General features: G+C 41.6%; 1 protein-coding gene and 1 pseudogene across 3 annotated transcripts in view; one reads left to right on the top strand and one right to left on the bottom strand.

The window, feature by feature from the left end:
- The window catches only part of DCTN4 (dynactin subunit 4), a 31,760-nt gene extending 27,937 nt beyond the window's left edge, over positions 1 to 3,823 (bottom strand). The window contains exons 1-2 of one of the 3 annotated variants that reach the window (XM_025924534.2): positions 3,661 to 3,823; positions 943 to 1,013 (exon numbers count right to left, since the gene is read on the bottom strand). In XM_025924534.2, coding sequence (XP_025780319.1) covers positions 943 to 1,013; positions 3,661 to 3,795 — 206 coding nt within the window. In that variant the 5' untranslated portion in view covers positions 3,796 to 3,823. Of the gene's footprint in view, positions 1 to 942; positions 1,014 to 2,575; positions 2,880 to 3,660 lie in introns of those variants that run through there. The other 2 variants (XM_025924533.2, XM_086686287.1) reach the window with 2 other exon arrangements.
- A 4,524-nt stretch (positions 3,824 to 8,347) lies between these two features.
- LOC112860495 (large ribosomal subunit protein eL15 pseudogene) lies at positions 8,348 to 9,019 on the top strand (annotated as a pseudogene).
- The last annotated feature ends 18,667 nt before the right edge of the window (positions 9,020 to 27,686 follow it).

Consider the following 27,686-nt stretch of genomic DNA (forward strand, 5'->3'; position numbering starts at 1 on the left):
AGGAAGGAAGGAGTGAGTATTGGATTATATCCTAAGGTATATGAAATCAATATTCATGCTTTAAGTAAATGATTAGATAAATAAATAGGGGAGGAGAGAAAAATCTTCCATGGAAAAGAATTCCAAATAATTGGTGTAGATAACCCTCACAGAGGGGAAGCATAACTCCCCACGATTTGAGTGTTGCCTGTAATAGTGGCTTTTCTTCCAAAGAGTGCAGTATAAAAAAGGAGAAAAAGAGTAACTCTACATCAGAGAAACCTGAAAAATACTAGCTCAAGCCAGGTGATCACGGTTAACATCAACAGTAATAAGTCCTATTGATGGTATGTACCCCTGATGTGATGTAACAAAATATGCACTTTACCTCTGTTGTCTTCCTCCCTATAACACATTTCCCCCGCTGATGAGAAAAACATCAAATTCCGTTTGAAGCACATTCTACAAAATATCTTACCTGTATTCCTCAAAACCTTTAAGGTCATCAAAACCAAGAAAAGTTTAAGAAAGTGTCACAGCAAGAGGAGCTAAGGAGACATCACTATTAAATATAATGTGGGTATCCTAAATAGAATCCTGGAACATAAAAAGGAGATTAGGGAAAAACCGAGGCAACCTGAATAAAATATAGCATTTATTTAATAATAAAGTACCAATGCTGTTCATTAATTTGAAGGAAATATACCATATAATGCAAGACATTAACAATAGGGGAGTCTGTGTATGAAGTAATAGAATTCTCTGTACCATCTTCACAATACTTCTTAAGTCTAAAACTGTCCTAAAATAGAAAATTAATTTAAAAAATCAAAGGACATTTCATCTTTAGCAAAGGTGATGCTAAAAAATGAAAATCAGCTAGTTAAAAATGAGCGTTAATTCCATGTGTTTTATTCAAAAAATAGTTGAGGAAAACAGAAAAAAAATGGATCCCAGTCTCACCTATTCTTTTTTAGTTTGGCTTCAGCCGATGGCATATTTTCTAAGCAACTGGGACAATAATGGGAGTCCACCTAGAAAGAAACAAGAAATAAAAAATCAGAGAAAAAGGCACTCGGTCTAGCTTGTATATATGTCTACGCCAAATAGTGAATTCTAAAATATACTGCAGTGGCAAGTGAGAAACCACTGATCTGCCAAAGAATCTAGACTGTTTTCAGCTTAGGGCTTATTCTTCAACCAAGTTTTTTCTTATCCTCTGGATTTCCTAAAACCCTTCCATTTTTCCTTTCTGCTCTTTCCTGCTCCCTTTCATCAGGGTATCATGTATGAGATGTGTTAAAAGTTGTCTTTGTAAAAGAAGAACTCTAAGATGATCTAAGGAACAGATTAATGAAATAAAATAACCCAATTTGTGAAGCTGTGATCAAATATCCTTCCATCCTGCTTAGCTTTAATGGACTGTAATAACTTGACCACACTTAAATTGTTAAGGAAGACTTAAAAGTTTTCTCCTTACTGAAGTATTACACATTTGCAGAAGTATAGATTAACATTTACAAAATCAGCTAGAGCCAACTATGGAAATATTTAAATGGCAAATTAAACTACTAAGCTAGCAGGATAGTCTTATTGTGTTTAACTCAAAAACACAGTAGAAAATTAAATTCGTTGTATTTTTTAAGGTCTGAATAATAATTTTCTTTAATGTAGGTAGATCCTGTTTGACAATTCTAGTAACCCTAATCACCTTCAGATGTAAACACAGATTTATTTGAATATCAATATGATGATAGAAATTGGCTTCTTCTTTCATCATCTGCTATACACAGGACTACCTTTGAAAAAATAAAGGTGCTGCTTAAATAATCTCCAGGAACATACAGTATTGCTAACTAATATTTACACTTATTCATCATAAAAGGCAAACTATAATTTGTTCCTTCCTGTGGCTCTTTTCAACGTTTTTATTTATTTTTGGGACAGAGAGAGACGGAGCATGAACGGGGGAGGGGCAGAGAGAGAGGGAGACACAGAATTGGAAACAGGCTCCAGGCTCTGAGCCATCCGCCCAGAGCCCGCCGCGGGGCTCGAACTTATGGACCGCGAGATCGTGACCTGGCTGAAGTCGGATGCTTAACCGACTGCGCCACCCAGGCGCCCCCTGTGGCTCTTTTCAAATTACGCCCATCCCTTCACATGCAGATCCAATCTCAGGTTCTCACCAAGAACTTTCTGGGTTCCTCCACCCCTCACTAGCCTCATCCTTCTCCAAACCCCAAACGCCCAGGTACACACCAGTTTGTCTGTAAAAGTTGTGGTCACAGACTCTATAACAGATCCTTAGAAATCATGGAGACTGATCTCTCTAATGACCACCAAACGAGACTCTAATCCAATAAATTCTGGAGGTGAAGCTGGAATAGGAAACATCTAAAAGACAAAGGACCCGCTGAAGAGATATACACAGATAAAATACTAATGGAGAAAAAAAATACAAGAACTATTGCGTATATAATATGGCATGGATTTTTCTCTCATATTATTTAACTGCTTTCTCTGACAATTCTTAATACTATGAAAAATACACCCAACAAGATAATTATTATTAATAATAATGTGTAAAATGGCTTACAGTATAGGACACGTTTTCATATGCACTTTTAACAGTCCAGGGATCTTCAATGAAGTTCTCTGAATCGGGTTTCAAATCCTGATTTGAAAGCCTGCAGAGTTTCAAATCCTGATCTTCCCTGCCACCCCCAAATTTTTGGCTGTGTGATGTAGGGCAAACATTGTGCCTGTTGCTCTAACTACAAAATAGTTTTTTAAAAAGGTATTCATTCTATTGGCCTTAGGTAAACCACACAGCATACAGAAAGCACTGAATAAACAGTAACTGTTACCAGTAGCTTTTCCTTAACCAGACCATGAATCACTCAACAGCAGGATTTATGTCTTACTCGTCTTTTAATTTCCGAAGCTTACTAAACGAATAACAAGATGTGCCAAATGGTGCAGAAGTTTGGGAATTTTATTTGATAATTTTAAAAAATGGGGTAGGTCTTTTACGTTCTGAGCAATCCCACTTCCAACCCCACTTGTGCCTGCGAAGGCCAGCACCATTCCCTCTGGAGAAGCGCCATGAATAGAACCCTTTGAGCTTCTTACACGACAGACCTTATTCTAAGCGGTTTTCACTCAATTTGCCCCAACCCAACCTCTTCCTTGCTGCAGGCCTAGGCATGAGCCAGAACACAGCCCGGGCAGACAGAGGAAGGCCCAGTTTCTGGCCAAAGTAGGGGCAGAACTTCCAGGATGGGAGGAGCATGAATGAGAATGCCTGCGGGCTCCACCCGGTATCAATCAGGAAAGACTGTATCTTGCCCCTCAAGTAGCCTGAATAAGCACCTTTACACCTTCCTCCCCAACCCACCCAATTACCAACCCACTCCCAGGAGACGGCCAGGGTCCCCAAAGTCAAGTGTATCCAATCAAAGGGTGCTCTAGAACCAAAAGATCAGCTCAGCCCCACCCAAGGCCGCTCCTTCTTTCCAAATGACAAATTACAAGCAAATTAAATCGCAAGCAAATTTGAGTGACAGAAGACACAGCCAATCACCAAGCTAGGAAATAACTACCCGCCATTCGCGGTGACTAGGACGAACCCTTCTCCCCTCCCCCAACACACACACACACTTCATGGGACGACTGCGTTACCTCGTGAGACACACATTCCAGCGACCGCAGCTCGCTACAATAGCGGCAGAAATAAAGCTGCGAGAGCGGGGCCCGAACCTTCTTTTCTCCCTGGACTAGGTACAGAACCCGCTCCGATTGCAGCAGGGACGCCATCTTGGAGGGGGAGGAGCCAACGACGCTCTCGCCGCGTCACGTGACCCAAGAGCCTGCGTTTTCCACGCCGCTTTTCCTACGTCTTTCGTAGGAGACTGCGTAAGGTTTCCGATCTAGAGGGGGCCTGGCGCTCGGCGAAAGTTAAAGTGCGCGTGCGCAGCTGGGAATCCCCGTTTCTCCCCCAGCGTTTCAGTGGGCGTTTGCTGCCCGGACGGAAGTCTGACCTTTCGGTCATTAGGTACGCAATCACAGGTCAAATCCACACTGGCCCGGTGCTCTCCTTTTCCTTGTTTCTCCAGAAGGAAAGGATGCTCTTTTGTTGAATTTACAACCGCCTCTCCTGCCCTCACCTTCCAGACCTACTTCCAGAAGGTAGATGGAAGATCTCAGGGACAGAGTGCCTTCGGAACCGGAAGGTTAAGAGTCACACCATACCTGCCACTGACCTGTAGGAAATCTTCATAGACATTATTTCGTTGGAAATTTCCTAGACTGTGAGCTCCTCCACACAGAAACCATTTCTCATTCATTTCCAGGTTTCGAATACTTAGAATTAGGACTAACTCTACATTGGGGGCGTTCTACAAGTATTACTAGTGAAGGAATTAAATCAATGAATGAACATTATTGCTAGGTGTCGGCTACATTTTTTTTCTAATACGTAAACTAAGGCTTATTTTATGTAAAATGACCACTTAGAACTGGCCTAGCAGAGACTGGAACCCAGGTTACCTGCCACCAGTTGCGTGCTTTTCTCGTTGCGCTGTTGTATTATTTGTCTGACATTAGAGTTGGTGACTGAGAAGAAATGGAACTGAATATTAATATTAGCTAACATCTATTGAACACTTATTGAGTACAAGACGCTATGAAAACATTACGTACATTGTCTCGTTTAATTTTCCCCCAAATTCCAAAAGCCAGGTACCATCATTTCTATTGGGAATGATGGGAAACTGAGGCTCAGAAAATTGAAACCACTTGTCTAAGATTTCAAAAATAGCAGCGGAACTCTGTTCTGTCTGACTCCAGAGCTTGCATGCATCACTCCTGTGCATACTGCCTCCAGCATATTTTCTTTCTTTTTTTCCAGCTTTACTGATGTATAATTGACAATTTAAAATGGTATATAGTTAAGGTGTACACCTTGATGATTTGATATACATTGTGAAATAATGAACTCAAACAATCTAATTAATATATCCATCACCTCATAGAGTTACCATTTTCTTTCTTTTCTTTTTTTCTGATGAGAACACTTAAGATCGACCCTTTTGGCAAATTTCAAGGATATAATATACAGTATTAGCTATGGTCACATTGTTATACATTAGGTGTCCAGAAGTTAATTCGCCTTGCATAACTGCAACTTTGTACCCCCTTGGCCAACATTTCTTCATTTCCTCCCTTCCCCAGACATTGGCAACAACTATTCTCTCTGCTTCTATGAGTTTGACTTTGAGAATCCATATATAAGTGAGATCATGCAATATTTGTCTTCCTGGGTCTGGCTTATTTCACATAGCATAATGTCCTCGAGGTTCATCTGTGTTGCTACAAATGGCAGGATACCTATATTTATATTATATTACAGTTATTATATTGTGCATATATTTATATATCACATTTTCTTTATTCATCTGTTGGCATTTATGTTGTTTCCATATCTTGGCTATTGTGAATAATGCTGAAATGATCATGGGAATGCAGCTATCTCTTTAAGATTCTGATTTCGGGGCGCCTGGGTGGCGCAGTCGGTTAACCGTCCGACTTCAGCCAGGTCACGATCTAGCGGTCCGTGAGTTCGAGCCCCGCGTCAGGCTCTGGGCTGATGGCTCGGAGCCTGGAGCCTGCTTCTGATTCTGTGTCTCCCTCTCTCTCTGCCCCTCCCCCGTTCATGCTCTGTCTCTCTCTGTCCCAAAAATAAATAAACGTTGAAAAAAAAAATTAAAAAAAAAAAAATTCTGATTTCATTTCTTTTGACTATATGCCCGGAAGTGGGATTGCTCGATCATAAGATAGATCTATTGTTAATTTTTGAAGAACCTCCATACTGCTTTGCATAGTGGCTGTACCAGTTTACATTCCCACACAATGTATGACAGTTCTCTTTTCTCCACATCCTGACAACCCTGGTTATCTTGTATCTGATAACAGCCATTCTAACAAGTGTGAGGTGATATGTCATTGTGGTTTTGATTTGCATTTCCCTGATAATGAGTGATGTTAAGCACCTTTTCATATATCTGGTTGTCATTTGTATGTTTTCTAGATATATCTGACTTATCTATAGACATATAGACATATCCAGGTTCTTTGCAGATTTTTAAATTGGAGTATTTATTTATTTTGCTATGTAGTTTGCATATTAACCCCTTACCAACTATATCATTTGCAAATATTTTCTTCCATTCTGTAGGTTGCCTTTTCATTCTGTTGATTGTTTCCTTTGCTATGTAGAAGGTTTTTAGTTTGATGGAATCCCTTTTGTCTATTTTTGCTCTTGTTGTCTGTGCTTTTGGGGTCATATCCAAGGAATCATTGTCCAGACCAATATCAAGAAGGTTTTCCCCTATGTTTACTTCCGATAGTTTCATGGTTTCAGGTTTTCTGTTTAGGTCTCCTATCTATTTTGAGTTGATTTTTTATATGATTCCATTCTTTTGCATGTGGATATCCAATTTTCCCAACACCATTTATTGTGTCCTTGGCACCCTTGTCGAAGATTGGTTAACTGTTGATGTGTGAATTCATTTTTGGGCTCTCTATTCTGTTCCATTGGTCTATATGTTTGTGTTTATGCCTGTTTTGATTACTGTAGCTTGTAACATATTTTAAATCAAGATCTGTGATGCCTCTTCCTTTGTTCTCTTTGCTCAAAAAGGAGTCTTTTGTGGTTCCATATGAATTTTAGGGTTGTTTTTTCTATTTCTGTAAAGAATGAATTTGGGATTTTGATAGGAATGGCATTGAATCAGTAGATCACTTTGAATGGTATGGACATTACAACAATATTAATTCTTCTAATACATGAACACAGGATATCTTTCCATTTATTAGTATTTTCTTTAATTTCTTTCATCAATGTGTAATTTTCAGTGTACAAATCTTTCATCTCTTTGGTTAAGTTTAAGTATTTTATTTATTTTTTTGCAATTGTGAGATTGTCTTTTTAATTTCCTTGTCAGATAGCTCATTATTAGTGTATAGAAACACTATTGATTTTTATATGTTGATTTTGTATCCATCAACTTTGCTGAATTTATTAGTTCCAACAGCTTTTTTGTTGAGTCTTCAGAGTTTTCTACATATATGATGATGTTATCTACAAACATAGATAATTTTACTTCTTCCCTTCTAATTTAGATGCCTTTTGTTTATTTTTCTTGTCTAATTACTCCAGCTAGGACTTCAAGTACTATGTGGGATAGAAGTTATGAAAGTGAGCATCCTTGCCTTGTACCAGATCTAAGAAGGAAAGCTTTTAAGTTTTTCCCTTATTTGTGGACTTTTCATATATGGCCTTTATTATGTTGAGGTAAGTTCCTTCTATACTCATTTTGCTGAGAGTTTTAATAATGAATGGATCTGAACTTTGTCAAATACCTTTTCTGTGTCTATTTATGATCGTGTGGTTTCTTTCATTTTTTTCATTGTGTTGTATCACATTGATTGATTTGTATACATGGAACCATCCTTGCATCCCAGGGATAGATCCCAATTGGTCATGGTGTGTGATCCTTTTAATGTGTTATTGAATTTAGTTTGTTTGAAGATTTTTATATCTATATTCATCAGGGATATTGGCCTGTAGTTTTCTTTTCTTGTGGTGTCTTTGTCTGTTTTTGTAATCAGGGTGATGCTGGCCTCGTGAAAAGAATTTGGGAGTGGTTCCTCTCCTGTTCTTAAAAGATTTTAAAGAGGAGAGGTGCCTTGGTGGTTCAGTTGGTTGAGGGTCCAGCTTTGACTCAGGTCATGATCTCGCGGTTCGTGGGTTTGGGCCCTGCTTCGGGCTCTGTGCTGACAGCATAGAGCCTGGAGCCTGCTTCGAATTCTGTGTCTCCTTCTCTCTCTGCTCCTCCCCTGCTCATGCCCTGTCTCTCTCTCTCCTTCAAAAATAAATTTTAAAACATTAAAAAAAAAAAAGAATTTAAAAAGGATTGGTATTAATTTTTCTTTGAACATTTGGTAGAATTCACCAGTGAAACCGTCTGGTCCTGGGCTTTTCTTATTGGAAAGTTTTGATTACTGATTCAGTCTCCTTATTTGTTATGGGTCTATTCAGGCTTTCTATTTCTTCTTGATTCCATTTTAGTAGGTTGTATATTTCTAGGAATTTATCCATTTACCTAGGTTATCTAGTTTTTTGGCATAAAATTGTTCATAATAACCCTATATGACCTTTTATTTCTCAGGCACCCATTGTAATGTGTTTGCTTTCATTTATGACTTTACTTGAGTCTTTTCAAGATTATCGTCTTAATCTACTAAGGGTTTGTTAGTGGTATTTATCTTTAAAAAAAAAAAAAGAAAGAAAGAAAGCTCTGCCTTTCTGTCTGGCAGCAGCCATGAGTTCAAAGGTAAGCCAAGATGGGCACTTACAAGTACATCCAGGGGCTGGAGGAAGAAGCAGTCTGGTGTAATGTGCTTTCTTCTCAGGGTGCACTGCTGGCTGTATCTCCAGCTCCCTGTGCTCCACAGGGCCCCCCACCCAACCTGGCCCGACAAAGCATACAGACTGGGGTACAAGGCCAAGCAAGGTTATGTTATATATTGGATTCATGTGCGACATGGTGGCTGCAAACACCCAGTTCCTAAGGGTGCTGCTACCTATGGCAATCCTGTCCATCATGATGTCCACCAGCTAAAGTTTGCCCGAAGCCTTCAGTCTGTTGCAGAGGAGCGAGCTGGACGCCACTGTGGGGCTCTGAGAGTCTTGAATTCTTACTGGATTGGCGAAGATTCCACATACAAATTCTTTGAGATTATCCTTATTGATCTGTTCCATAAAGCTGTCGGAAGAAATCCTGACACTCAGTGGATTCACCAAACCAGACCACAAGCACAGGGAGATGTGAGGGCTGACATCTGCAGGCCACAAGAGCCGTGGCCTTGAAAAGGGTCACAATTTCCCCCATACTATTGGTGGTTCTGGCTGTGTGACTCAGAGAAGACCCAATACTCTCCAGCTCCCCTGTTACCACTAATACATGTAATGTTTGTAAAATTCTTACCAAATAATTTAGGACAGTCAAAAAAAATAGCTCTTACTTTTGTTGACTCTTTTCCTATTATTTCATTCTCTATTTGATTTAGTTCTACTCTGATATTTATTATCTTCTGCTAACTTTGGGCTTAGTTTGTGCTTCTTCTTTTAGCTCCTTGAAAGTGTAAAGTTAGGTTTTTTATTTGAGATCTTTCTTCTTGTTTAATATAGGCATTTATTGCTATGAACTTAACTTTTGGCACTGCTTTTTCTGCATCTCATAACTTTTAGTATGCTATATTTTCATTTTCATTTGTCTCAAGATACTTTTAAAATCCCCTCTTGATTTCCTCTGTGACCCAGTGGTTGTTCAAGTGTGTTGTTTACTTCCCACGTATTTCTGATTTTCCCATTCTTTTGCCGTTACTAATTTCTAGGTTCATTCCATTGTGTTCAGAGAAGATATTTGGAATGATTTTGATCTTCTTAATTTAAAAAAATTTTTTAACGTTTATTTATTTGTAAAAGAGAGAGAGAGAGAGACAGAGCGCCAGTGGGGGAGGGGCAGAGAGAGACGGAAACACAGAATCTGAAGCAGGCTCCAGGCTGTCAGCACAGAGCCCGATGTGGGGCTTGAACTCATGGATTGCGAGATCATGACCTGAGCCAAAGTCGGACGCTTAACTGACTGAGCCACCCAGGAGCCCCTGATCTTAATTTTGAAGGCTAATTTTGTGGCCTAACATGTGATCTGTCCTGGAGGAAAACCCCCGTGTGCTTGAGAAGAAGACATTTTCTATGGCTGTTAGGTGGGATGTTCAGTTAACATCTGTTAGGTCCATTTGGCCTATCATGTTGTTCAAGTCAACTGTTCCTTTATTGTTTTCTGTCTGGATATTCTATTCATTATGGTAAGTAGAGCATTGAAGTCCCCTTGTTGTACCATCAATTTCTGTTTTCAGATCTGTCAGTATTTGCTTTACACATTTAGGTGTTCTGTCTACCGTATTTTTTACTATGATGATGTTAGTAATATCTTATAGGGAGTATAGTGCTTTTTGATCTATACAGTGTTCTCCTATATGTTATCTCAGAGGTTGTGTCCCATTTTAACAATTTAAGCCTAAAAGTCAGTAAATTCCATTTACTCTGACCTCTTATTCACCAACCAATAGTTTCATGGGTGGACTCTGCTCCTACAAGAACATGTATTTCTTCCTGTTAATGAATTCCTTGGCTTTATGGCTTATAACCTAGTCTCTGCTGAGTGTTAATCACTTTTGCTAGACTAAACTCCTCTGGTAAAATCAAGTCCCAGAGACTACAGGTAGAGGGAGGCTACAGACCTAAGCTGACTCCATGTGAAACACTTTTTGGAGCAGTGGTTTTAAACAATTCAGTTCAATGGGCAATTATTTTGACCCTTTGTGACAGGAATTAGGGAGGGAAGCAGAGATAAAGGAGACAATTACTGCCCCCAAAGGGCTCAGAGTCTAGGCCCCAGGGCAGTGTTTCTCAAGTGTGGACCTGGGTCACCTACACTAGAATTACCTGAGAATTACCACTATAAATGAGGATTCCAGGCCCTTATCAAGACCCAAATTAGAATTTGGGGGGCAGGGCCCAGAAATCTAAATCTTTATTAAGCTTCCAGCTGAATCTCATGCCCACAAATTTGGAGAACCACTGTGGTTTGATAATCACTTGTTTAATTTTCTATCTTTGGCCCCAAGACTGAGCATGGTGGGCCTTGTCTCTGCTGCCTTGTGACCATTGCCTAGCAGGATATCAGATAGTCTCTGCCCACTGTGCTATGGAATATGGAAAGTCTCCAATGACAGAAACAGAAAGCATCCTGCCTCTTTTTTTTATTATTTTTTACATCTTACTTATTGTATTGTATTTTTTTAATATAATTTATTGTCCAGTTGGCTAACATACAGTGTATACAGTGTGCTCTTGGTTTTGGGGCAGATTCCCATGATTCATTGCTTACATACAGTACCCAGTGCTCATCTCAACAAGTGCCTTCCTCAATACCCGTCGCCCTTTTCCCCTCTCCCCTGTCTCCCCGCCCCCCCCCGCCCCCCCCCCCCCCCAGCAACCCTAAGTTTCTGCCTATCTCTTGGTAGGACTCTCTCCCCACCTTCAGGGGGATGGATTCTATTCTCCATGATTCCAGTTCCACAGAGCCCTACCTGTCAGACTTTGAAAATTAGACCTTACTGTGAAGATCTGTCTTCCAGTGCCAACTCCAGTCGCCAGGCCCAGGTCCTCCCCAACCCTTTTTACTTTTAACTGTGATTACTACATGAATACCTTCTTGAAATCCCTCTGGGAATCCACTTGGCAAACCTGGAAGTGTGAAGGAGTTAACATTTTATGGGACAATTGTTCACCAACCTAGGTGGGAACCTATCAATAAATGCCCCCCTCTCCCTTCTCCCAGACATTCTCAGTGTGACGTTAGGGGGTACCAGCAAGATCGAGCCCTAGTTGCATGCAGTAATGCCCAGCTTGATGATGTGCCCTTGTATTGACCTTTCTTCCAACTGGTTGACTTTTCCTGGCTCCCTGCCTGCAAGCTCTCATTTTGGTCTCTCTGCTGTCTAAGGGAAGCTGAGGCTAAGATAGGGACCCAAAAGTTGAGCTGCTGTCTAACTGGTAACCATATTTAATAATTATTGGTGGGGCGCCTGGGTGGCTCAGTCCATTAAACCTCTGACTTCAGCTCAGGTCATGATCTCACAGTTCATGAGTTCTAGCCCCACGTCGGGCTCTGCGCTGACAGCTTGGAGCCTGGAGCCTGCTTCAGATTCTGTGCCTCCCTCTCTCTCTGCTCCTCCCTCACTCACGCTCTGTCTCTGTCTCTGAGAAATGAATAAACCTTAAAAAAGAAATTCAAAAAAAGTTATTGGCAATGAGCTCTTGTGAAGAGACCAGACCAATGTATACTCTCACAGTAAGTATCCAAGGCTCCCAATTCCCCATTGTTCTGCCAACACGGAATATTATCAAATATGGGTGAATAGTTTTGCACTTTCTAACTATGTGATCTTGAAAAAGCCATTTCCACCTCTGAGTCTCATTTCATAACACATAGAATGGGAAAAATAATTCCTGTCTTGGTGAAAATAGAAAAAAAACCCACAGCTATAAAAGCACTTTGTGAGCTATGAAATACTAGGCACATGTAAGAAATGGCCCCTAATTATCCCATGAATGAAAAACCCAAAGGGGTTTTCATTTTTCTAAAGAATCCTTCAGAGTAAATCCACAATAACAACTAAAAAAAACTGAAGTCAGTCACACTTTGGTCAAATGAGGTCTTGCGGAGAGGGCTGAAACTGAGCTCCCACATCAAAGGCTCAGGCTCCTCTACAGCCTAAGAATCCTGGCTGGCTGGGTGCCTGGGAGGCTCAGTCAGTTGGGTGTCTGACTTTGTCTCAGCTCATTATCTCACAGTTTGTGGGTTCGAGCCCTGCATCAGGCTCACTGCATTCAGTACAGAGCCTGCTTTGGAGCCTCTGTCCCCCTCTCTCTTTGCCCCCCCGCCCCCAACTCCCCCGCTCACATGCTCTCTAAAAAATAAACCAAACTTTTACAAAGATGCCAAGATGTGACAAGTATTATGCTAGAATATCAAAATTATTAAAAAACAAAACAAGGGGCACCTGGGTGGCTCAGTTGGTTGAGCGTCCAACTTCAGCTCAGGTCATGATCTCACGGTCCGTGAGTTCGAGCCCCGCGTCCGGCTCTGGGCTGATGGTTCAGAGCCTGGAGCCTGCTTCCGATTCTGTGTCTTCCTCTCTCTCTGCCCCTCCCCCATTCATGATCTGTCTCTCTCTGTCTCAAAAATAAATAAATGTTAAAAAAAAATTAAAAAAAAATAATAATAAAAAACAAAACAAAACAATTCCGGCAGGCTACTCTGACCCGTGCTGGCCATCTGCCTGGGCCAACTTTCTTGTTTTGGTTTCTTGCTGGAAAACTGCATTAATCACAGCTTTCCCTGCATTGAATCTGCACACTCATCTAAAAGTCATAGTAAGTAAACAGAAGGGGAAGAAGAAAAAAAGCCGCTGTTTCATCAGACCCCTCCTGGCCCTTCCGAGGGGCCCTGCCCAGGAAATGTGATGGTAGTGCTGGCCTCTGCATATTTCCCAAGTGTAAACATAGCAGAGGACTGCAGCTATGGCTTCATTCTGGGAAACTGTCCACAGACTGGACTTCAAACGTTTTTACAGAGCTCCTTACCTTTCCACATATCCCGACCTCTGTTACTGTAGCTATGCCCTTACTCTCATGTAAGTGCCCCAGCCCAAAACCTCGGTGCTTCCTGGGTGGCTCTTCCCTTTGGATTCTACCTCCCAAATAACTCATCCACCTGTCTCTCTTCGTCCTCATAGCCACCACCTTCATTCAGTTTTACAATCTTTCTCTTGGATGTACTGTAGCTTCTTGACTGCTCCTTGGTTGACTCTTCGTGTTGAGCCAGAGTGATGTTTCTGAAAGCCGTATTTTGATCTTGATCCTTTTTTTGTGGTTGTTCCGCTTCCAGTGACTCTCCAACACTTAGCAACAGGAGACTCCCCCAGACTCTTGGGATAGTGATAAGGTCCCCCAGGCTCTGGGGTCTGCCTACCTCTTCAGCCCCACCTTCCAAACATCTCCCACTTGCTCTCAAGACCACCAACAAGAATGTGCAGTGTCCTTGTTTGCCTTCATGTCTGTGTACATGCAGTTCCATCAGCCAGGAATACCCTTTATCTGCCTGCCAGCTCGAGGTTAATTTCCTCAGTGGAACCTTGTCTGAAACTACAGAGAGGGACTTGACACACTTGCCTTCGTCCCACAGCTGTGTCCTGTTAGAGCAACTGACACACTGCATTGCCTTTGTCTTTTAACAAGTCTATCTTCCCTTCCAGACCATGGCCTGGCAGAGGGCCTGGCCGAGAGTAGGGACTCAGAAAATTTTGTTTGATGACATACATCTGGGACTATGTGTTATGTGCACAGATTGCTGAATCTGCTCACATTACCTGATTGGTGTTGTTCACAAGTCACCTAACATATATACAGCAAGCCTATCCGGCAGACGCTCTAGCTATTAACTCAGTCTTACAGGTAAGGAAACAGGTTCAGAGAAGTTAAGGACCTTGCCCAAGGTCTTGCTAATAGGAAATGGATGAACTCAGGTCATCTGACTCCATACTTTACCGTCTTACAGATGACACTACAGCCCATGGGTTGGCAAACTTGTTCTGTAAAGGGCCAGATAGCAAATATCTCTAGGCCTTGCAGGCCAAGAGGCAAAATCAAGGATATTATATAGCTAAATAACGAGAGAGAAAACCTCTATTCCATCTCTCTGTATTGCCCCCTGCAGGATGGTGGGCACACGTTGCCCCAAGTTGAAGACCTTCTCCCAGCGAAGAGGGAGAAAGGCCAGTGACAAGGGGGTGCGGTAAAGGGGGACAGGAGAGAGAGGCCACCACCACGGTCAGTTTAACTTTCTTCCCTAGTGACCTTTGTTTGGGTGCCTTCACCTCCCAAGACAGCCTGCCCACCTCAGCTAGGACAGACTGAGAATTCTGTGCTCGGTGACTGGCAATCACTGGGAACAGAATCCCCAGGGTGCAGATAGTTAGCAGCATGGGCCCTGGACAGCAGCAAGGCCCAGGCACCGGCCTGGGAGGCAGGCCCTTGGAGCAGTGAGAAAATGAGGAGCACAGGAGGACACCTGGTTTGGTTTCCAAGGCTTGCCATGCCAACCTGCTTCAGTGGTGTCTGCACCATTGCATTCCCAGCAATGGGCAGTAGCCATGGGTTGGAGTTTGCTGGCCCCTGGTGATGATTCAGAATCATCACATACTAGAAAGACCCTACTTCAATCCCTGCATTTTTCAGGCAGTGAAAATGAAGTCCAGAGAGTCAAAGAAATATGCCACAGAATTTCTGACTCCTTTTGCCATATTCTGTTTTCTCATTCCACGAATGCCCTTCCCTGCTTCATACCTCATCAGTTAATTCGTATCTACGGCTGAGTAAGAAACCAGTCACTCTAACAACACTTAAAAAAGAAGAAGAAAGCAAGCAAATGCAGGTGTCAGTGGAATGCTAATGGATAGCCTGTTCAAGTTTGCCCTGGAAGTTTGCTGGGACTGCACCCTTCCCATCGGAGGCAGTTCATTTCCCACCTCTAGAGTGCTCTCCCCTTGCCTCCCCCTGCCCCCCCCCCCCCCGGAGAATTTCCCAAGCACACCTCAAGCCAAAGCAAAGCCTGTCCCCCTCACTCTCCCTTCTCTGGGCTTAGTAGACCAACAGAAAGCTGATGTCAGTTCTGCGGCACCAGGGAACACTTCCTCTGTGCTCTCCTAAGGATGCGGAGAGGGGAGCAGGGTGTCCTCTTTCAGCCAGAGGATCCACAGGGCGACCTCGGGTTAACCACTGCAGCTGTTACCCAACTGCTGCCGCTGCTTAAGGCAGACCTCTGGCCTCTCAAGTGCTGGCTCGCAAGGGACAGCTCATGGCCGTGCATTCCGCTCATACCCTCCTTCTCTGGCTTGTTTGCCCACTCACCCTTGGGAACTCACAATTAGCTCAAGAGACGCAGCCCTCAGGGAAATAAGGGTAAAATCATGGAACGGTAGGCCAGAAGTGACCTTAAAGAGTAACTAGACCACTCTCCTTATTGTAAAGATGAACTACAGCCAGCCCAGAAAAGGGAAGGGATTCGTTAAGACCACAGAGGAAGTTAGATGTGAAGCCAGGGTTTGAACACATGTCCTCATTTCAAGGTTATTGCCTTCACTACACTTGGCTGGACCTGCATCTCTACACAATTCACCACCGCCCTGCAAGCCTGGCTTCTAGAAGACCACCAGTGTATTGATTGTGGATTTGAATAAAATGAAATTGAATATTGAGTTCCTGCCTAACTGGTGCCTGACACAGAGCAGGCACTCAATAAGCATGTGCTGAATGGATGAATACTACCTTCAACTATCTGGAATTTGCTGGCAGATGGAAGTCCGCAAATAAAAAAAAAAAAATACTTCCCTTTTGATCTTTAAGCAATTCCTTCTTTCAGAAGGAAAGGGGGGAAGGGAGGCAAGTTGCAATTTTAGATAGAGTGGTCAGGGTAGGCCTCGTGAGAAGGTAGGATTTGAGCAGATATTTGAAGGAGGTGGGGAGTAGGCTGGTGGCTATCTGACTCTTCCAAGCAGAGGCTAGCAAAGTCTCTAAGGCCTGACTAAGGATAAGCAAGGAAGCAGAGGGGCTGTTAAGGAGTGAGCAAGGGGAGAAGTTTCGGAGATGAAGTCCCAGAGGTAAGGGGGGTTGTAGCTCATGTAGGATCTTGAAGGGCATTTTAAGGACATTGGATTTTTCCTCTGAAGGAAGGGGGAGCCATCGCAGGATTTCAGGCAGAGCAGTGACATGATCCAACTCACATTTTACAAGGGTCACCCTGGATGCTATTTTGAGAATGGACTACAGAAAGACGAAGTGTGGTGATTACTGCAATCATCCAGGCAGGACAGGACAGTGCTATGGACAAGAAATTCTGACTATATTTTGAAGGTAGAGCCTACAGGATTTCCTGATGCCCAACCCAGGGACATCATGCACTCAGACTACCAAATGACTGGTGGGTTGGAGTCACACATCACGGAGGCCCTTGTTGGGCCAGGGGATAATCCATTTCATGGTTTAGCTCAATTCAGCTACTGAGAGTTTATTTCCTTATCAAGACTATCTGTTTCTTCTTTCTGAAGTCAAAATAAAAACATCACGGAAAGGATCAGACGCTTTTATGTTCAAAACAAGGGGATGAAACTAACTTGTCCAGTCTCTACTTTGTTCCAAATCACAAAGCATGATGATTACCACAGGAAATTACCAGGAAAGCATATTTCACAATAGGCCCGGAGAAAGAGCCAGTATGCTGCTAAACATATTCATCAGATCTTCAGAGCTCCTGCTTGGACTGAGAAGGGGATGCTGGTGTGGGAGAGGGCAGGCCATTTGGAAGGGTGTCAAGGGCTCTTCCAAACAAGCTTTACCCTTTGCCGTGAAGGTAAAACAAATGAATAAAAGTTTAAGCTCGTAGAACATAGACCATGTTAGGTTGCTATGTAAGTATTTGCCATTAGACCACAGAGTTTAGTCTGATCCCCTCATTTACAAGTGGAAAAACAGGTCCAGACAGAGGAAGTGGTTTGTCTGAAGTTAAACTGGATCTCCAGCTTACTGAATGAGCACCAAGTTATTTCTTTTATTATGTTTGGATGACCGGGATTTCTAGTCTTGCCCACACCGCCATCTATCTGTGCCTCTTGGGTGCCTCTTAACAATTCATTTCTTGGGGACCCTTTTAGGTTTTGAGCCATCAGTGTTTCATCTGAGAATTTTCCTGCCCTCCCAGGAAAGTTTTTTTGTTTGGTTTTAGATTCCATCTGTAGGACATTCCAGGACGTATCCGTAAGTGAAGAGATCATATGATAATTGCCTTCCTCTGTCTGACTTATTTCACTTCACACATGCTCATGAGGTCCATCCGTGTTGTCACGAGTGGCAAGATTTCATTTGTTTTTATGGTCGAATAATATCCATCGCATTTATTGCACAATTTCTTCATCCACTTATCCATCGATGGACACTTCGGTTGTTTCCATACCTTGGCTATTGTATATAATGAACATCGTATATAATGAACATGGTGGTGCGTGTATCTTTTTGAGTTAGTGTTTTTGCTTACAAAAAGGGTGAGTGGAGCAGAGCGTAATCGCAAGGAATACTGGAACACCCCCGGGGCTAGTAAACATGAGGTGCCATTTATGGCCTGAGGCCTGAAGGGGCAAGGGGACGGAGTACTTACTGGAACTTGGAGTCGGAGGGAGCAATGTGAAGAGGGCCTCCTCACAGGAGCTGGCACCTTTGGGCCCAGGACAGAGCCAGGCTTTGGCATCCCCAGGGTGGAAGGTAGAATGTAAAAAGCCTCCGCTCCTGCTGCCTCTTTCCCCTTAGCTGAATGCAACGGGAAGCCAGACATCCAGGAAATTTCTCTTCGTTCGGCTTCCCTCTGAGGCACACTATGCCATGAGGGTTTCAGTGCAATCATTTATGGAGAAGCTCAGGCAATGCTTGTAGAGGAGGGTGGGTGACTGGAGCTCGGTCCCACAGAGAAACTCTGGGGAACAATGGAAACACATGCCTCAAAACGTCTCCACCAAAGGGTCAAGGAGTCGGGGTGTTTATGACTCTAGCGTCTCTGACCAAAGGCTGCTCCTGGGGACGGGTGTGAATTTCTAAGTACTTTTGGATTGCCAGCCTGGCAGACAGAGCTTGTGTGGGAAAAGCCCTCAGCCACCAAGGAGCAGATGCTGGCAGCGGAGAGCCTGTGGAGGGCTGAAATGGGGGGAGGTCCAAGGGACTCGGCCATGGCACTGACAGTGTCCCGCCGACGTGGGCTACGCTGATGGGGGTTACAGCTTGTACAGACGCACCTCCCATGCACATTGCAGGCTGGATGAGTGTGTGGAGGGTGAATCCAGATGGACAAATAAAACTTACATGCATATTTAAAATGTGTAGAGGGGCGCCTGGGTGGCTCAGTCGGTTGGGTGTCCGACTTTGGCTCAGGTCATGATCCCACAGTCTGAGTTCTAGCCCCACGTCGGGCTCTGTGCTGACAGCTCAGAGCCTGGAGCCTGCTTTGGATTCTGTGTCTCTCTCTCTCTCTGCCCCTCCCCTGCTCATGCTCTGTCTCTCTCTGTCTCAAAACAAACAAACAAAAACATTAAAATGTGTAGAGGCGCCTGGCTAGCTCAGTAGGAAGAGAATGTGACTGTTGATCTCGGAGTGAGTTCAAGCCCCATGTTGGGTGTAGAGATTACTTAAATGAATAAATAAACAATTTTTTAAAAAGAAGTAATTCGGGGGGCGGGAGGGCAGCACCTGGGTGGCTCAGACGGTTAAGCCACTGACTCTTGAGTTCGGCTCAGGTCATGATCTCAACGGTTTGTGAGTTTGAGTCCCTCATCAGGCTCTGCACAGATGGCATGGAGCTTGCTTGAGATTCTGTCTCTCCTTCTCTCTGCCCCTCCCCCCTCTTGTGCTCTCTCTCTCTCTCTCTCTCTCTCTCTCAAAATAAATAAATAAACATTGAAAAAAATCAGGCTCTGTGCTGATGTTACAGAGCCAGCTTGAGATCCTCTCTCCTCCCTCTCTCTCTATCCCTCCTCTGCTCGCTCTCTCTCACTCCGATTCTCTCAAAATAAATAAATAAACTTTAAAAAAAAAAAAAAAAAGAAGTAGAGGCGCCTGGGTGGCTCAGTCGGTTAAGTGTCCAGCTTCGATTCAGGTCATGATCTTGCGATTCATGAGTTTGAGCCCCACATCAGGCTCTGTGCTGACAGCTGGGAGCCTGAAGCCTGCTTCAGATTCTGTCTCCCTCTCTCTGCCCCTCCCCTGCTCATGCTCATGCTCTGTCTCTTGAAAATAATTAAACATTAAAAAAAAAAGTAAAAAAAAAAACAAAAAATAATTCAGGGATAAAGACAAAAAGATGGGGGCTCCTGGGTGGCTCAGTTGGTTAAGTGTCTGACTCTTGATTTTGGCTCAGGTCATGATCTCACAGTTTGTGGGATCGAGCCCCACACTGGGTTCTGTCCAGATGGCTTGGAGCATGCTTGGGATTTTCTCTCTCTTCCTCTCTCTCTGCCCCTTCCCTGGTTGCACTCTCTCCCTTTCTCTCTGGCTCTCAAAAAAAGACAAAAAATAAAGTAAATGAGTAATACTTACCAATACTCTCTAAAATTTAATAGCACTGTGTTTTGGTTTCAAAACACTTTTTCCTTCAACTCTCCCAATTCTTGTCCTTTGCCCCCATCATAGTCATACATCTAATAGTCTGTGCTTGTACGCTGTGCATCGCACATTAGCCAGGGCAGGGATTACTCCTTCTCATGGAGCAGAGAACAGGGGCCCAGCGCAGGGAGGACCACACTCAGTGAGTCAGCTGGAGGACATTTAGAAATGGTCCTGTCACTTCCTGGCTGAGTAATCTTAGGCAAGTCAGCTTGTCCTCTTTGGGGCTCTGTTCTCCCATGTGTAAAATGAGGGTTAATAACATCTGCATCACAGAATTGCTGCCAGGATTAAGTGGTTTGATGCATGTAAGATTCTTGCTACACAGGGCAAATGCTAAAGAAGTTTTCTTTAAGTAATCTTTTTTGGAAAAAAAAATAAGGGCATGATTTTATGTATATCATATATTTATATAATTTATAAATTTATATATTTTATAAATTTATATAATTTATAAATATACATTATATAATATATAATGTATATTTATATATTATTATTTTTATATATTTATAATATATATGTTATATATCATATATATGATATGTATGATAATATATTTTTTTATATATGATATATATTATATATATATATATTTTTTTTTTTCCTTAAGGCCACTGTTTACTTCAAAAATTATACTGGCTGGACTTGATATCTGCCAGTAATAGGCACTCTCTTCCCTCTCAGCTACATGATTGTGATAATTGAACACTTTGGAATGAAGCCATGAGAATTAATGCATATAATTACAACCACACTCATGAGACCACGTGACTATCCACTTGAAAGCTATAATGTGGAACCCTTCTGTCTCCATTTCTTTCTTCCTGTCTGCACAGCAGCTTGTTTTTTTTATCTCAAATTCCACATGTTTAGAAAGTCTCATCATTTTACCTTCTTGCCTAATCGCTAATTCAACGAAGTCTTTTGGCTACAATAAAATAGGTTGTAATTAAAAACTCCTGCATCGCGGAATTAAAATAAAAATTCTTGCATCAGGAATTCAAAAGAAATGAATTCAGAATTTCTTTTGAAAGTTAGCAAGCCAGTGGGGCTTCCCCTAAGAGTTAGATGGCATGTTGCCTAAGGATCTACACAGTAGAAATGCTCTTGGAAATTGTTCCAGGGAAATAAGGGAAGGGAGAGAACAGGCATCTCAGGAGTCCTGCTGCCCAGTGCCTGACTCTTTGGGAAGAACTGAGCTGTTGAGGAGTCAGTCTGTAAGGAGGGATTGATGTCTGAACAAACATTTTGGTATGTGGAACAAGATAGGTTGTCCTGCATGGGTATGCATGTAACTCAAAACTATAGCGGTCTTCAGATCCTGAGTTCTTAGCTTTGAAAAGATATTGGTATTGCAAATGACTTCAAAGAATATCTAATTCACCTCCCTTCTTTCTACTTTGGGGGTCAAAAGACCTCGAGAGGGATGGGGACTCATTGAAGGTCACGTGGCAAGCTAGTGATAGAGCCAGAACAAGGAGCCACAGTTTAGAACTGTTTAGTGCCATTTTAGTGCCATTTCCATCATGCCTGTGGGTGCAGTCACTCACCCTTGTTTCACCAGCCCTCCACCAATGGAGTCCTCTGCAACATCACTCTGCTTGCATACCTCCAGTGTTAGGGAGCTCATGACATCCCAAGAAAGCCCATTCTGTTCTATTTTCAGACAGCTCTCAAAACATTCCTTCTTAGAGCAAACTAAGATCTGCCTATCTTCAACTGACCCTCTTTAGTTCTACGTCAGCCCTCTGGTTGGCTCCCAAAGCCCCAACATACCTCCGAGGTTTGCTCAGAGTCTCCATGACCTCCATGATTTCCCCGTCTCTAGACCAAACATTTTGGCCTATTTTAGAATCCAAGAGAGTTTTTGTATCCTAGATTGATCAATTACGTAGTTGAGATTTTGTTCGGACACCCATAGCCAGAAGAGAACACAAATGTGATGTTTATGTTTCAAGTTGGCTGGGCCATGGTTTCCAGATACTTGGTCAAACACTTCTTGGTGTTGCTGTGAAGACTTTTTTGTTTTTGTTTTTGTTTTTTTTAGATGAGATTGACATTTTCATAAGTAGACTTTGAGTAAAGCAGATTACCCTGCATAATGGGTGCAGACCTCACCTAGTCAGTTGAAGGCCTTAAGAAAAAGACTGACCAGGGGCACCTGGGTGGCTCAGTCAGTTGAGCATCCGACTTCAGCTCAAGTCATGATCTCACAGTTCGTGGGTTTGATCCCCGAGTCAGGCTCTGTGCTGAGAGCTCAGAGCCTGGAGCCTGCTTCAGATTCTGTGTCTCCGCCTCTCTCTGCCCCTCCCTTGCTCACTCTGTCTTTCTCTCAAAACTAAATAAATATTTAAAAAAATAAAATAAATCAAGTTCTCTTTTTACACACACACACACACACACACACACACACACACACACACACACCCCCATCAGATTGGTTCTGTTTCTTTGGAGAACCGTCACTAATACACCCAGTTTTCAAGCCTTTCGGCACAACCTCAGAACCAGAAAGAGAAGTCTTTGTTGATCCCTCATCTTCCTCTCCATATCCTGTCATTTATTCACTCCACAAAAGAGCATTATTCTGCGCGAGGTGCTGGTGATAGAAAGGAAAATGTGGCAACCAATATTGCAACCTCTGAACTGATCAGACCCTACCCCAGATCGCTAGTGCAATGACACAGAATTTAGACTCTGTGGTCAGACAGCTCTGGGCTAGTATTCTGCCTTTGACAACGGCCAGCTCGTGACCTTGGAAAACTGCCCAGCCTTCCTGAGCCTCGGCTTAGTTTCCCCATATGTAAAAGGAAGAGTTTGCTGTAAGTGATCTTTAATTTTTCTTTTAATTCTGGAAGTGCAGTGTCTTTATTGAAAATTCAGGAAGATGGGGCGCCTGAGTGGCTTAGTCGGGTAAGTGGCCAACTTCGGCTCGGGTCATGACCTCGTAGTTTGTGAGTTCGAGTGCTGCATTGGGCTCTGTGCAGACAGCTCAGAGCCTGGAGCCTGCTTCGGATTCTGTGTCTTCCCCTCTCTCTGCCCCTTTCCTGCTCATGCTCAGTGTCTCTCTGTGTCTCAATAATAAACAAATGTTAAAAAAATTTTTTTAAAAACTATAAGCGAAAATTCAGGAAGAGAAGAATCGTAAATAGTAACAGTCAACCAGTAAGATGACAAAGAATACTGAAACAAGACTGATAAATAAGATGCAGAATTAGTTAATACTCTATAGGGCAATAGAACATCTACTTCAGGGCCCAGAAAAAACCCGTACATGAATATATGCTCCATACATATTATGGATACAAATAAGTGGTGCTTACCAGTCATAGGCTCTTCCACATTCGTGATTTTGCTCAATCCCACTTCCTCCTCACTAAAATCCCTTGAGGAAGGTATTGCCATTCACATTTGTAGAAGGGAAACCTGAGGCTCGTAGACATTAAATACTTTGCCCAAGGTCACACAGTAAGTGCCAGAGCCAGGATTTAAACTCAATTAAAAAAAATATTTTGTAATATTTATTTATTTTTGAGAGAGAGAGAGACAAAGCACAAGCAGGGGAGGGACAAAGAGAGAGAGAGAGAGAGAGTGTCACAGAATCCGAAGCAGGCTCCAGGCTCTGAGCTGTCAGCACAGAGCCTGACGCGGGGCTTGAACTCATGAACCATGAGATCATGACCTGATCCGAAGTCAGGCACTTAACCGACCCAGCCACCCAGGCACCCCCCAATATTTTTTAAAGATTTTACTTTTGTATAATCTCAATAGCCAACATGGGGCTTGAACTCACAAGCCCGAGATCAAGAATTGCATACTCCACTGACTAAGCCAGCCAGGTACCCCTCAAACTCAATTTTTAAAATCTCTAAACTACACGATCACGCATCCTTTTGGTTGGGGATTTGGGCCATTTGGGAAGAGTTTAAGAAGTCTGGGATCTGTTTCCAGCACAGCGTTCTCTTCAAATAGTTTGGCAAAGTGTAATTTTAAAAATAGTAAAAATATAATTTTTATGCATGCATGTAATGAGCATGCATCCAAGTTTTCCTTAGGTGTTTAACAAAGGAACCGGCAGGATGCCAAAGAATGCTGGAATACGATTGATGGGTTAAATGCAAAGTTGTTAATGCCCTAGAGGGCAATAAAACACAACTTTGGGGCTACCTTTTAGAAGTCATTTGCATCTCTACTGGACAAACCAAACTAAACCAAACCAACAGATTTATACCTTATTAAACTTTCTACAAGTTAGGATCTAACTTTACAGAGTTGCAAAATGTAGACCCTTAAATTAACAGTAAATGGTAAATCAAACAAAGGTACACACCCCCGGAGAGTCAGATGATCTTTAGGCAGACTTGCGAAGCCGTGCCCTTGCATGATGTTAACAAGACATCTACATGAAGACCTCTAGTCCTCCTTTTGGTTTATTTCCCTGGTCTGGATAATTTTTATAACTCCACCTCTATGATCACAAACTTCAAAAATTATTCATGATCATAAAAATGGCTGATTTCATTATATTTGGGGGCTATTTGACCTGTCCCATTTGCATAGAAGCCTCATCGTTTTGAGTGGTCAGTAAATGTAGAGCATATGGTATTGAACAACTACTACAGCCAGAGCATTGACTTCTGTTTGGACATTTCACAAAGAACTAGGATTGAATTTTCAATACCCACTATCCTTCCAAAGATATTCTTATCTTGATTGAGATATAAATCACATAGCATCCAATTCATTCATTTAAAGTACACGATACGTTGGCTTTTAGTACGTTCACAGAGTGGTGCAACTATCATGACAATCAATTATAGAAGATTTTCATTACCCCAGATTGCTGAGTAAATATTCCACTGTTTGCTCATGAAGTTTTAGTCCTGAAGTTTTCTTCTAAGAGTTTTACAACTTTAACTCTTTCATTTATGCCTTTGATCCATTTTTAGTTTATTTTTGTATATGGTATACTGTATTTATTTATTCTGTTGACTTTGGATATCTAATTGTCCCAGCACCAATTCTTGGAGAGACGGTTCTTTCCCCCCACTTAATTGTTTTGGCACTCTTCTCGAAAATCAGTTGACCATAAATGTGAGGGTTTATTTCTGGACTCTCAATTATTTCACCATCAATCTATATACCTATCACTATTCCAGTACTACACTGTTGATCATTACAGCTCTGTAAGTTTTGAAATTGGAAAGTAGGAATCCTTCCACTTTCTTTTTGTTGGAGTTCTTCTTGTTTAGGAGTGTTTGGGCTACTTGTGATCCTTTGCATTTTCATCATATGAATTTAATTTATAAGCTTGTCCATTTCTGCAGGAAAAAGCAATTGGGATTTTGGTAGAAATTGCATTGAATTTGTGTCTATTGAGATGATTATGTCATTTTTCCTTTATTCTCTTGATATGGTATATTACATTAATTGATTTTTGCATATTAAACCAAACTTGCATTCCTGGGGTAAATCCCACCTGGTCATGGTATACAAATTTTGTTATTTATTTCTGAATTCCATTTGTTGGTATTTTGTTGAGGATTTTTGTGACTATAAGAAACATCGGTCTATAGTTTTCTTGTGGTATCTTTGTCTTGTTTTGGTATCGAGGTAATACCGGCCTCATAGAATGAGTTGGGAAGTATACATTCCTCTTATATTCTTTGGAAGAGTTTGTGAAGAAGTGGTATTTATTCTTTTTTAAATATTTCGTAGAATTCACCAGTGAAACCATCTGGTCCTGGGCTTTTCTTTTTATAAGATTTTGTTTTTGTTTTTGTTTTATTTTCTGATATATATGTATATATTTTGGATTACCAATTCAATCTCTTTACTTGTCATGGATCTATTCAGATTTTCTCAGATTTTCTGTTTCTCCTCGAGTCAGTTTGAGTAGCATACGTTTTTCTGGGCATTTGTCCATTTCATCTAAGCTGTCTAGTTCATTGGCAAAGAGTTGCTTGTAATTTTTTTTTTTTTCTGAAAGGTCAGTACTAACGACCCCTCTTTTATTCCTGACTTGAGTCATTGGAAGTTTTGTTTTTCTTTAGTTCAATTAGAAGTCTGTCAATCTTGCTTTTTTCAAAGAAGCAACTTTTGGTTTCCTTGATTTTCTTAATTGTTTTTCTGTCCTCTATGTCATTAATATCCATTCTAACTCTTATCGTTTCCTTCCTTGTCTTGCTTTTGTTTTAGTTTGGTCTTCTTTTTCTGGTGTTGATGAGGTTGTTGATATGAGACCTTTTTTTTTTTTAATGTAGGCACTTATACCTATACAGTTTCCTCTGTGTGCTGTTTTGTTGCATCCCATAGACTTTTTATGTTGTGTCCTCATTTTCATGCATCTTATTTTCTTTTTTCTTTTTCTTTTATTTTTTTTTTTTAATTTTAGAGAGAGAGAGAGCATGAGTAGGGGAAGGACAGAGGGAAAGGGAGAGAGAGAATCCCAAGCAGGCTCCAGGCTCATCCCTCAGTCCAATGTGGGGCTGGATCCCACCACCCTGGGATCATGACCTGAGCCGAAACCAAGAGTCAGGCGCTCAACCGACTGAGCCACCCCGGTGCCCCCATGATTTCTTCTTTGATACACTGGTTATTTAGTAGTATGATGCTTAATTTCCACATATTTGTTAATATCCCCAATTTCTTTTTGCTATTAATTTCCAACCTCACACCATCCTGATTAGAGAATGTGGTTGGAAAGATTTCAGCCAATTTAAATGTATTGAGACTTATGTTGCAGCCTGAAATCTGGTCTAATATTCTATGTAAGGAGAATGTGTATTCTTCTGTCATTGGGTAGATCTGTCTTTTAAATCTAGCTTGTGTACAATACTGTTCAATTCTTCCATTTCCTTGTTAATCTTCTGTCCAGTTGTTCTATCCAACATTGAAAGTGAGGTATGAGAGTCCCTGAAAATTATTATTACACTGTCTACTTCTCCCCTCAATTCTATCAACCTTCATGGTGTATGTGTGTGTGTTGCTAGGTGCATATATGTTTATAATTTCCTCATGGCTTTATGCTTTTATCATTAGAAAATGTGCCTCCTTATTTCTAGTGACATTTTGTTTAAGAGTCTATTTTTTCTTGTATCAGTATAGCCACTCCAGCCTTCTTATGGTTGCTGTTTGCTTTGCGTCATACATCTTTTTTATCCTTTGACTTTCAATCTACTCATGTGATGGCATCTCAAGTGTGCCTCTTGTAGCTAGCATGTAGTTGGAGCTTGTTTTTGTTTTATCTAGTCTGAAAAATCTCTCCTTTTTGATTGGACTGTTTGATTCATTTACACTTAATATTATCATTAATATAGTTGAATTTACACCTGCCATTTCATTTTTTATATCATACATTTTTTTATCTTTGTTCCTTCTTTGCTGCTATCTTTTATATCGAGTGGATATTTTCTAGTGTTAATATTTTAATTATTCAATGATTGATGTCTTTGCTCATCTATTCCAATATCATCCAAAACTAAAAAACCAAAGCTAAAACCAAAGCTAAAAAATCAATCTCTATCAGGCTCTACTTGCAGTCCCTAAAAATAAGAGACTTCATCTTTTTCTCAAGGTCTCTAACATTTCCTAGGGTTGGTGACCTGACAGCAAATGAACTTCCTTACCAGTATAATGTTGGGACACTGTGAACCACAGAATAGGCTCACCAGACCAGTCTCCTGGAAGGTCATTATACGCACAGGAGGTATAACTCTTGTTCCTTATAGCCAATTAGATGAAATTTTTTTTTCTCAAATATAAAACCTTTTAGATGGATTTGTTTGTGTAATAGATTTGTCCAATTACA

This window comes from Puma concolor, chromosome A1 (assembly GCF_028749965.1).
Source record: "Puma concolor isolate L17-30 chromosome A1, mPumCon1.1.hap2, whole genome shotgun sequence".
NCBI classification, from domain to species: Eukaryota; Metazoa; Chordata; class Mammalia; order Carnivora; family Felidae; genus Puma; species Puma concolor.